This window comes from Cebus imitator, unplaced genomic scaffold (genome assembly GCF_001604975.1).
Source record: "Cebus imitator isolate Cc_AM_T3 unplaced genomic scaffold, Cebus_imitator-1.0 Scaffold975, whole genome shotgun sequence".
NCBI lineage: Eukaryota > Metazoa > Chordata > Mammalia > Primates > Cebidae > Cebus > Cebus imitator.
In genome coordinates this window covers 11,015-22,618 of record NW_016108290.1, presented here as the reverse complement: position 1 = coordinate 22,618, position 11,604 = coordinate 11,015, and the positions used below count along the sequence as shown (strand labels likewise).

The following is an 11,604-nucleotide window of genomic DNA, read 5'->3' as shown; positions in this document are numbered from 1 at the left end:
TTTAAAGAGCATGAACATAAACAAGAATTACTAATAAAATGTGCACTGAAGGGGCACAGGATAAACGGCAGGATTAGAATTTTAAAAACGCAGATAAATGTTAAGGCTCATAAAAAAGAAAATGTACCAAGGCACCCTCCTCATACCCAGGAAACTCAGCGGGACCCGAGGCCCCGGGCTGCTCCTCCAGGCTGGCAGGCGCCCGGGTCTTCCGCCCTGTGAACTACAGCCCCATCGCCTTAGGTTTGTAATGGTCCCTTGGCTGTGAGTTGAATGCTGCCTCAGGTTCCACAAGTTGAAAAGCGGTGGATGAAATGCTAGGTCACAGGTGCCAATGGGAAGTGAGACCCTGCAAACAGAAGGGGTTGAAACTCCCCCCATTTGTGTGCTCCTTCCCAACAGGAAGCCCGCTCAGTACTACAAGAGGACCGCGTATAAGTGGGCAGAACTGACCATCCTCAACACACGTTTCCCAATGTGTCTAACGCCAAGCAAAGGCCACAGGGTTCTCACCAGGGAAAATGACCAGCACCTTTCACAGGAAACAACAGAACGGAAGAGATTGTGGCGTGACTGACCAGCAAACTGCTGGATGCAGGGCGGCCAAGTGTGCCCGACGACCAGATGGGACGGCACCCTGTGGAGACCTGGCTTGGCAAGCAGGCACCTGCCACTGAGGAGGGAGGCAGGCAACAGGTTCAAGGTCGCTATCTACATTCAAAGAGAGGAGAAAGACGGCTTTTTCATACAAGTTTGCTTTTATTTCCACGTTCAACCTGTGGAGAAAACTGGCCACCACCTGCACAGTGGGGGTACGAGGCGTGGCAGTGCCCCCCCGGCGGATCTCCGGCACATGTCCAGCACTACGCGCGACAGGGACACAAGTCCTTCAACGGAAACACCGCTCAGCTGTGGATGGGCACCGTGGAAACACCACTGGCTGCGGAAGAAGATGCTGCTGGTGACGCTGCTAGAGTCTACGGAGCCAACGCAGGTGGTTCCGACAGAAAACCCCAAACAAGAAAGAAGTGGAAGTGGTGCCTTAAAACCCCCCACTGTAGACGCCAGGGGCTGAAAGGCACAAAAATGTGTTGCAATGGCAGAATCCCAGGCGTGGTCACAGTCCAGAACACGGGGAGGCGGTGGGAGTCGAGCAGGCTTCCTGCAGGGCGGCCTCCGCTCCACACCACACGCGCTACAATGCAGCAGAGGAACCTCGCTCCTGCTCCGTCCTGAGCCAGGTGGGGTCAGCTCAGTGGCTCCGTCCCCTGGACGGACAGGCATGGCGGCCCTAAAAAGCACCGCCTGAAAAGGCTGAGGGGCTGCTGAATATCGCTTTGGGGCTGACATTGAGTCTGGCAACAGGAGTCACCTTGGCCACAGAGAACTGAGCCTGTGTGCCACCACCTGTCACTCATGGTCCCGCCCTGGGGACAGCAACCAGGCCATCCTCAGGCACCCCCAAGTCCCAGGGACTTAAGCCTTCTGTCCCACACATGCCTGCGCTGTGAGGCGTGGAGGCCCCCAGGACTCAGGAACTCTCCAGCCCCCAACGGGGAAGGCTTGTCTCGGAACAGGCTGGTGGCTGCTGGAACCAGAGTTGCAGCCACGCACGCCAGTGTTTTTTTCTGGTGGAAACACCGCGGCCGTCATTAGCAAGGGTGTCGGCAAATGGCCAGGCACAGCCACCCTCCTCTTCCTCGCACTTCCCAGCACCTGGCGACCGCGCCTCTCTCACCCAGCACTGCCTGAAAGGCACCATCTGCGATGCAGTCAGAGGGCACAGCCAAGGCCAGGTCGGCACCAACTCCACATTTCACACAAGGCTCAGCTAACCCTGAGCACGTAACACTGGGGCTTCACCCCTGCCTTAAAGGAGGTGCTTTCTCAGTGAGATAAGAGAAGCAGCGTGAGAGAAGCCAACAGGACCCCCATCACACCTCCCCATAGAGGCTCACCACAGAGCTCCCCGGTCACTCCTGATTCCTGAGGGGGATGATTTCTTCAGTGACAAAGAATTCTATGGTCTCCTCTTCCCAGTCGTCCACATTGCTGTCCAGCTCATCAGTGTCCACCCCTGAGGGGACAAAGGGCACGGGTCACCCGCCGAGGCCAGTGGGAAGAACACAGGAATTCGTGTCCACCTGGGCCCATGGCGGCAGAATGGCCAGCTGGTGACTGAGGGATCTCAAAGTCACCTCCTCGCAGCTCCAGGCGCTCGTTTTTCTGCTCCATATACAGCTCCTGGGCCATCTTCCGGTACTTCCGGAAGTCTTCCATCATGGTGCGCCTTCTCTCCACCAATTCCTACGCACAAGGGTGGGGAAAGCCACAGAACTGGTGACACCTGCCTCGCCATTGCCAAGAGCACACACCCGGGGACAGAGCCAGGACAATGGCATTTGGAGGTGCTCAGGCAGGAATGGCAGTCCATTTGTTCTCATTTCCCCCCAACACCGCCCCCGCCCACAGAACAGCAGTGAGGCCGCCAACTCCAAGTCCCCGTGCCAACCCCTGTCCCCCACTGCATCCCTCCTAGGAGGAAAACAGAACCAGTGTCTTCGGGGCAGAAGCAACTCTGAGCAGACACACAGCAGCCCCCTCGAAGCCTGACGTGAACCCGCCTTTGCTGTGATGGTGGATGTCGCAGCATGGCTCTCACTTCAGGGAACGAGGCTCACCTTTGAGGCTTTGGACTGGCTCAAACGATCCTTCTGTTCAAAGATCTTAGAGTATTTCTTCAGGTTCTTTTTAATTTGCTGAAACAAAAGACTACTGTCACTCAGGATTTAACATTCGAAGCAAGAAGCACAAACGCAATCTTCAAAGTTGCCGCCATGAAGTGACATCCAGAGTCATTAACAGAACACAGTGCCCCCGGAGTGCTCGCGCCTGCTGTCTCTTCCCTGTTTCACGTTGAGACTGACTTTCTTCCTGGGATTTAACCCTCCTCTTCGTTCTGACCTAATATCATCGGCCTATTTTACCATCATTATGTAAATCCCAGACAAGTCGCTTTCTAATCCCACCAGGACTTTTTAATAGCCCCTGGCATCTTTTTATCCACCCCTCAGGTTCATGTAAAACTTCCCTCAACAAGCTGAAGACCTCAGTTTACTCTCCTAAAGCTGTTCTATTCCATTCAGTTTTCACTGTTCCCTCGTCTCTTCAAAGGGCCTAGCCCCCAGTCACCACCCTAACCACTTTTCCTTTCAATGCCATAACCACCTCCACATGCCCTGCACCTGAGGGTGGGGGGCGCTGACCTTGATCTGCTCCTGGCTCAGGAGTGTTGGAGGCCGGGGCCGCCACAGCAGCTGGCAGAAGCAGTCCTTGTTGTTCTTCTGCAGGAGGCGTCCCTGGAAAGTCCACAGCCAGTACGTGTTGTCCACCTAGGCCAGGGCAGGGACACACCAGGACATAAAAGGGTCAGCAGAGCCACAACAGTGACTATGTCACTTGCTGAACAAGGTCCTGGATATCGGGGACACGTGTGAACCAAACAAAGCTCTACCTTTGCTGAGCTGACATTCAGCAGGGGAGGTGGTCAGTAAATGAAAGACACAAAATACGTAATCAACCCATAGTGCAGGGCGCACAGCAGCTGGAGCAGCGCTCATCATAGCACAGGCCTACGCGCTCCTGCTGGCAGCAAGAACCCCGCGCCGGATGTAAGCTAACTGCATCACCACATGCCGCTCAGTTCCACTCTCTTCATAGCATGACTCTCTCATGAAGGACGGCGCCGTCACTGGCACCCAGGATAAACTCCCTATGACAGGCTGGCATTGTGGGAGCTAAGTGTTTATACCTCAAGCAGAGTGGTCAATAGCTTACAAGGTCTTTTCTTTTAATGGGGTTAGGGTTTCACTACGTTGCTCAGGCTAGTCTCAAACTCCTGGACTAAAATGATTCTTCTGCCTCTGCCTCCTAAAGTGGTGGGATTCCAGGTGTGAGCCACTGTGCCTGCCCTAAAGTGGTGTCAAGGTAGGCCCCACTACAGTGACATATGAACATACCTGGACCCAGGCCGTCATCAACACACCCTGATTTAAATGTGAAGATTTCTAAGTCTAGACACTTGTAGTAATATTTGATAAGTGGGTATTCCTAAAAGTTCAGTATCTCATTCACTAAAATTACCCTAATTTGATCTCATAGACTCTATTTGCATGGACAGTTCAAGTGTCAATACCTCCATCAACTTTCTAAAAGTCACTAAATACAAGAAGTCCTCGGCAAACTTAATCAGCAGTTTTTGAATAAGAACTTGTGGGTAAGGCGGCGGCTGGACTTGACCACTGACTCCAAAGAGGTCTTCATGTCTGAGGTTATGGAACTGTTCAGACTTTAAAGGAAATGACTCCTCTCTGCAGAAAAACACTCGTGCATGACACACTCATACTCCCTTTCAGGGGTCCCTGGGCCCCAGGGTAAGACCCCCCACCATGAGCAGGGGCTGCTCCCGCCACCTCTTCTACAACCCAGAATCCTCTTCCTCCTGCCACGAACACCAGTTGAGGCTTCTGTTAAACACCAAGGCTTAGTGCCCCTCCCTGAGGTCCCAGGACAGCACCAGAGTCAGTGGCCAGCCAGCACTCCCTGCTTCTATCCACAGCCAAAGCTATGCCCTCGGGCCGGCACCTTATGGCTCCACCAGGTCACAGAGGTGACGACATAGCACCCGGTAGGATCCCACTCAACATCAGAGGCCATGTAGTGCTCTGCGATGTTCATGACAGTGCAGTCTGAAGTGTCCACAAATGCTAAGGCACCATTCATACTGCAGAGACAAATGGGACTGTGAGGTTCACGGTGACGCATTCTTCCCGACATCCCACTCCTGAGAGGCACAGCATGGGGTCCCCAGGGAGCCACCCTTGGCGTTAACGTGGAAACAAGCACAGCAACAGCCTCTGGTGGCCACTGTGAGACTTACACATCACAGCTTGCAGAGTGTGCAGTGAGTATTACGCATGTCTGCCATCACTATTATTTTCACAGGAAATGTTATCTGAGGCTAAGTAAGCCTCCAAAATTACAGTAACAAGTGTCGACAATGAAGCAAGGGAGAGCAGCGACAAAAGGATATTCTTTTAACTCAGAGCAGAAAGCTGGAAGCTTCTCCACAATTTTGACACACTGCTGGAACGCAGCTAAGACCCATACCATGACACCAACCACAGAGGTAAGGCAGCCTCACAGAACTAACACCCTCCGGCTAGAAGAGAGGGGATTGACCTCCTGGGGCGGGGACAGGGATGTAACTGGATTGCTGGAAGGCACTTGTTTAACCACGAAAGAACCACAACCCACAGACTGGTCAGCCTGTCACTTCACAAAAGCATCTGCGAGTGCTTATTTCCATCTGCCCTGGCTTGGCCTCAGTCTTGGAGTGTCATGGATCCGCAAAGGTTCAATAATGTCCCATCCAGCCGGGCGCAGTGGCTAAAGCCTGTAATCCCAGCGACTCAGGAGGCTGGGGCAGGAGAATTGCCTGAACCTAGGAGGCGGAGGTTGCAGTGAGCCGAGATCGCGCCATTGCACTCCAGCCTGGGTAACAAGAGCGAAACTTTGTCTCAAAAAAAAAAATAAAAAATAAAAAATAAAAAAAATATAATGTCCCATCCACTGACCCCGGGGTAAATCCTTTCTGTGTGCAACACTCCCTCTGCCAAGAAGTGGGAGGAGGAGCCAGGGCGCAGGGTGCAGGCGCCTGAGGGGTCTCCGCTGCAGCAGGCAGAGCGCTACTCACGAGGCAGACAGGCTCAGCGCGCGGACACCCACCTCCTCAGGCCCGCCAATACCACAAACTGTCCTTGGGGGCTCCAGAAGATGGTGTTTGCTTGCTCCTTGTCGAACATCTCTGAAAGGAAACAGAGTGCTCGTCAGGAGCTGTGAGGGCTTTCACCCCAGGATGAAGTAAGGAACCAAGGGCAGTCAAGGCTGGGGGGCTTGGCCGTCGCTCACGCTACCCACGTGGGCACAGCTGGGAATGCCCGACCACCTCGGAAAACAATTTTACAAAATCCATCGCTAAGTACCCCTTAAGTCATAAACCATGCTTTAAATGGGGGAGAAAAAAAAGGGGCAGGGGTATTTCAAAGCAAAACTATTTTCCTATTTCCTGAGGGAAATGGACAAAGAATTCCCTTTACAGCAAATGTTCATTGCTGCAGGGACCACAACAGGGAGAGGATGTCGGAGACGTGTGACCCTGGAAGACCAAAGCCACTTTCCTAGCGAGAAGACATCTTTGGAGAAGCTGTATGCTTGTTGAAACTGTCTACAGTCATCATCTTTCCAGGTTCTAAGTCTTACTTCCGGAAAGTACCTCGGGCAGAGCCGCTGCAGCAGTGAGAAGTGAAAGCCAGCCGGGCTGGGCTCAAGTCCCCCTCAGAGCTTGGTCAGACAGAGCTGACGACCTGCAGCCTCTCTCTCCTTAGCCTGTGGTACATCCAAAAAAGAAGCTGGGGCAGGATATGGAGGGGAGGAGATGTGGGAAGGGAGACGCACCCCAGCAGGGGCAGGGGTCTCAGACCTGCACCAACAAAAAACCCCAGCAGCCACAGGCACGGGATAGAACCCACACGGTGGCCGCAGAGTCTATGCCAAACCTCAGGAGAGGCGCGTCATACGTGTTTGGAAGGTACAGGGTACTTCTGCTTGCTGTCTGTCTTATGATCTAGAAGACTGATACAAGTCTCTGGACAGTCTGCAACTGCCCGTATGTTTCCACCAAAGAGAATTAATGATACAGCCCATCTTGTGATCTACTGCCAACTGAGAGCACCACGCACCTGCCAAGCTCCAGCAAAGTGAAAACGAAACTAAACTCCTCACAGAATCATGTTGCAAAAGGTGAGGCCATGAGATTCCAGCGCTTTACAGGTACAGGGCCAAACCCACAGCTCTGCAGGTGGGCATAAGGCAGCCAGTCGTTTGCGGGAGGAACACAACCCCTTGCTACCTCCCGGCTGCCACACACATACACACCACGCCTGTGAAGCAACAGGCAATGGTTCATTCCATCCCCAAGGGCGCCGGGCTCTATGCTGAGCAGAGACCCCGGATGAAGTGCGGAGCCAAGGGCAAAGATGGCAGATGCCATGAGACAGGCGAGCGCCACCGCACCACTATGAGGAGCAAGCCCCAGGTAGGTGAGTGTGGTAGCTCTGGAACCAGGTGCATGGGGGCAAGGCACAGCCGCCTGGAACAGCTCTGCACTCCCTGCAAGGTCAGAGGCACCCGACCCAGACTGGGGACTGGCGGGAGCATGTCCACAGGAAGTCACCCCAAGCCCAGAGACAGCAGCTACAGCCATAAGAGAAACAGCTTCACTTGAGACAATGACAGAGAACAGAAGCCTTGGAAATACTTGCTTAAATATGAGGGCCCAATGGGGCTCAGAGAGGCGCCCTGCCCCGCAAGGAGGCTGCACCACTGGGCCATGGCTCACTGCCGTCAGCCGAGTCCACTGGGCCCCCATTCCCAGGCGAGTCCTGCCCAGCAGTGGTCCTAAGCCAGTCAAATGCTCACTGCTGGGCGACTGGGTCCTTATCCGTCTGATCTGTTCAGAAAAGGAAAGGGACCAGGCTACTTACTGATGAGTTCAATCTTCCTGTTGTTTTTGACATGGTAGAAAGATACAGATATCCGCGGAGCCTCTCCATGCAACACAGCACATTTACTTCCATTAGGTTCCCAGGCAAAGGCTGTGATGGTTTCTAAAATTGACGAAAGAGACCACTCCCTTTTTGGTCAATTCAGAACAGAATACTCTTAATCAGTTAAAATGTTCACTATTCAACCAGAGAGAAATAGCCCTCAACATTTAAAAGTTAATTACAAGGACCACAAAGCAAGCATCAGCAGGAAAAGGTGCACATTCCCAGAGTTTCAGAGGCAGCTGCCTTCACTCGTGTGAATGACCTATGTGAAACTGTTCCCTTCCTAAGAGCAGGATACCCAAGGTGGGACAAGGAGCCTGACATCGCAGGCAGCTGTGGATGCCACTTGCTTTGCACCTAGTGTGGCGTCTACAGTGGAATCCTGGCTTCCTGTCTCCCTGCCTGGCAGGGTGGCCAGGTTTGACGTTTGCTCACCTCTCTATTTTTCTCCTTCCTTCCTCTTTGTTTCTATAGCAAAACAAAAAGCCATACAAGAACACAGGCTGCATTTCTTCTCTCGTTTCTGTAGACAGGGTCTTGCTGTCACCCAGGCTGGAGTGCAGTGGCGCAATCTCCGCTCATAGCAACCTCCGCTCCTGGGCTCAATTGATCCTCCCACTTCAGCCTCTCAAACAGCTGGGACTATAGGTGTACACCACCACACCTCGCTAATATCTGTATTTTTTGAACAGAGAGGGTCTCACTACGTTGCCGAGGCTATAAAAACATTTTGTGACCTGGAGATGGCTATTAATGGTGAGAGTTCACAGTCGTGATTCCATTGCTCAGACAACGCACTAGCAGGAAAGTGTTAAAAGCCAAGTGCAAAACAGCACGTAAGGCCCATCCAACTAAAATGACTAAAATAAAACCTGCCTTTCACTTCGACCACATCCACAGGTACCTGTTTTTCCCTCATTCAGAAAATTTCAAAATTTGTGACAACACCCTGTTTTAAAAAAAAGGAGGGAAGGGGTGACATTCTGGACATTGAAAACATGAGAAAAAGGTTTAAATCAAAGGACAACTTCATAATGAAAGATTCGATTTGCACGCCTGGTTCGCACACACGAACATCTGCCATGATGGCAGCCGCAGCCCTCAGGAGAGAACACAGTTCTAAGGCTGGAGGGGAACTGCCGGCACCCCATCTAGAGGCAGCTACCTGACATGCATGAAATAATCCGACCAGATCCCACCTTCAGGAGCCTCCCTGCCCTCCACACTCTGGCACAAGCAGTCCCAGGGTCCTCACTACAGTCTGCGTGCCAGGTCCACAGGGCCCAAAAGGCCCACCCATGGGGCTGGTGAAACTATTTCAGACAGTGGGGGTGTTCTGCAGCCATGACCTTCCAGAAGTCCTGCCCCACTCCAGGAGTCTAAGGGGAAACCGCCCCAATGTCCACCAAAAGAGGAAGGAGGCAAAGAAACGTGGTCCACCCAACAGCAGATTCCTGTTCAGACTCAACACCGTGGACAAGCCGTAGGAAAACTGCTCCATGAAGGAGTTAAGACACAGAGGCTGCAAACTATGTGATTCCAGCTGCGAGTCTGGAATAGGGAAGTCAGAGACATTAGTGATGCCAGGAGCTGGGCAGAGAGACTGCTAATAGGTATGGTGTTTCTTTGTAGAGTGATGAAAACGTTTCTTATTTTTTATCTTTTAAAAATTATCTATAGAGATGGAGTCTCACTGTATTGCCCAGGCCGGTCTGAAATTTCTAGCCTCAAGTTATCCTCCCTCCCACTTAGGGTGAGCCACCTCGCCCAGCCAATGAAAACACTGTGAAATGAGTGATGGTGGCTGCACAACCCTGTGAACACACTAAAAGCCGCTGAACTGCCCCACCACTTTAAAGAGTGGAATACTTCCATTAGAGGAAAAACTCAGACAAGTTTTCATAAGGTAAATATTAATTATCAACTATATGCACAAAAAATCTGAGTATGCTACTCTTTGTACTTAGAAAGAAAATAATATTCTCAACCAGGCACAGTGGCTCACCCCTGCAATCCCAGCACTTTGGGTGCCCAAGGTGGACGGATCACCTGAGGCCAGGAGTTCAAGACCAGCCTGACCAATATGGTGAAACTCTGTCTCTACTAAAAATACATAAATTAGCTGGGTGTGGTGGCAGGCACCTGTAGTCCCAGCTACTGGGGAGGCTGAGGCAGGAGAATCACTTGAACCCAAGAGGTGGAGGTTGCAGTGAGCCAAGATCGTACCATTGCAATCCACCCTGGGTGACAGAAAAAAACACAAAATGATATTCTCATAGCAATCAATATAGAAAAAAGGTGGATGTCTGGGGACCTTTTACTGTATTCTTTTGTGAACTCTAAACCATGTGACTGTAATATCTATTCAAAACTTATTTTGGAGACAGTGTCTTGCTCTGTGGCCCAGGCTAGAGTAGAGCGGTGCAGTGATGGCCCACTACACCCTTGACCTCCTGGGCTCAAGCAATCCTGCCTCAGCCTGCCAAAGTGTTCAGATTCTAGGCATGAGGCACCACACCCAGCCTATTTGAAAAACTTTTCTTAAAAAAATAATTGTACTCTTCAAATAGAAAATGCCAAGATCTCTAACTAAGACTTGCCAGTTATATCAGGAAGGTATCAAAATAACCCACAAATCTGAATTTAAAAATCCATTAACAGCCTCCAAACAATACAGTGGTCACTGAAGAGCAAAGGATAAGGAACCTCCATTTCCCGTGGGCACCCACGTACCTGGGTGCCTTTCGGAGTCCTGTCTACTTTCACACACAAGTGGTCTCCATTCTTCTACCAATGCAGCTTGCAATCCACCACATTGAACAGGTTCCTCACTCGGATCTCTTGCCTGGTAGGCAGCTGCATCAGGGTTACCCTGGCTGGAATATCCTTGTCTTCAGGCACCCAGAAGGCTATTATGTTACCACCAGGAGACCAAGAAAAGTCTCTGCAGATCAGGAAAATAAAATGTTACAGCAAAGACCAAGTGATGAGGAAACTGAAAAGCAGAAGAGAATAAAACAACTCATTTGCTGTACAGAAGCTCAATGCCGTCACAGCTGACGCTGAGCGCTCACTCCGCACATCACACACTGCTCTGGGCATGGCGCACAGCTTCACAGGTCTTCACCAGGACCCTGGGGCATTACTGCGCTCACCGTAACAGGGAGTGAATGCAGACAAAATATGAGCAACCCCACCGTCACGCACAGACTCTATAGACTCCAGCCTGGGCTCCGTCAGCCCACTCTTAGACACCACATACTGCTGCTTTGAGGCAATTTAGGCTGGCAGATCCAGCTATCTGACATCTAAAGATTAATTAAGGTGTCAAAGGGGAAAACGGCAAATCAAGTGTAAGCAATGAGCAAGAACGAGGGCTACTCCCTCCAATGGATCAAGTGCTCAACAGAAGAGCTGCTGGAAGGAACGGTTCCTGAGCTCACCTACGCGAAAAACAGCTTTATACACGCTATGTGCTCTGTTTTGCGTTTACTGAGAACCAACGTTCTGGTCTTCTTTTTATTTTGTTAGCCATAATTTTGCCCCAAAATGTAAAAATAAAAGGAGTAAGAAACGACAATGTCCTTGGATTGCTGGTACAAGTTCACTGCCGTGATACTGACCAGTTCCAAGAGTTTTCTGATAAATAAAAATGTGCCCATTCTTTGATAATGAGAATGAGCTGAAGGCTCCCCAAACTCTGCCTCAGACAGAATAGTAATAGGAAAACCTTTCGCTTAAGCAAAGTCCCCTCTCTTCCTTAAAAGGCTGGAACCACCCTCCCAGTTTCTAGGTCGAAGATGAGGTAGATGGAAGGAAGCCAACTCAAGACTCTGGCCTTGAAGATTCATTTCTGGGCACAGAAAGGAGAGTTGCTGAAGTGGTGTCTCGAGGGTGGTGGGCCCAGCGCGGAGCAGCCTTGCTGCCCATCAGC

At 51.4% G+C, this 11,604-nt stretch overlaps 1 protein-coding gene across 1 annotated transcript; it reads right to left on the bottom strand.

Annotated features, from left to right (window-relative positions):
• Positions 1 to 739: 739 nt before the first annotated feature.
• On the bottom strand, positions 740 to 11,272 carry LOC108298496 (eukaryotic translation initiation factor 3 subunit B-like). The gene is made up of 10 exons (XM_017521167.2): positions 10,404 to 11,272; positions 8,547 to 8,619; positions 7,605 to 7,727; positions 5,788 to 5,866; positions 4,645 to 4,783; positions 3,267 to 3,392; positions 2,682 to 2,759; positions 2,199 to 2,307; positions 1,959 to 2,077; positions 740 to 1,195 (listed from the first exon to the last, which is right to left on the bottom strand). The coding sequence occupies exons 2-9, from the start codon at positions 8,587 to 8,589 to the stop codon at positions 1,974 to 1,976; spliced, it is 801 nt and encodes a 266-aa protein (XP_017376656.1). The 5' UTR covers positions 8,590 to 8,619; positions 10,404 to 11,272; the 3' UTR covers positions 740 to 1,195; positions 1,959 to 1,973.
• Between the last annotated feature and the right edge of the window lie 332 nt (positions 11,273 to 11,604).

Excerpts from the sequence above, each read along its gene's own strand:
- LOC108298496 (XM_017521167.2), bottom strand. The coding sequence starts at position 8,589 with ATGAGGGAAAAACAGGTACCTGTGGATGTGGTCGAAGTGAAAG. Across the intron at positions 5,867-7,604 it reads CAGGAAGATTGAACTCATCA|AGATGTTCGACAAGGAGCAA; the intron begins GTAAGTAGCCTG and ends GTTTCCTTTCAG. Across the intron at positions 4,784-5,787 it reads GTATTGGCGGGCCTGAGGAG|TATGAATGGTGCCTTAGCAT; the intron begins GTGGGTGTCCGC and ends TTGTCTCTGCAG.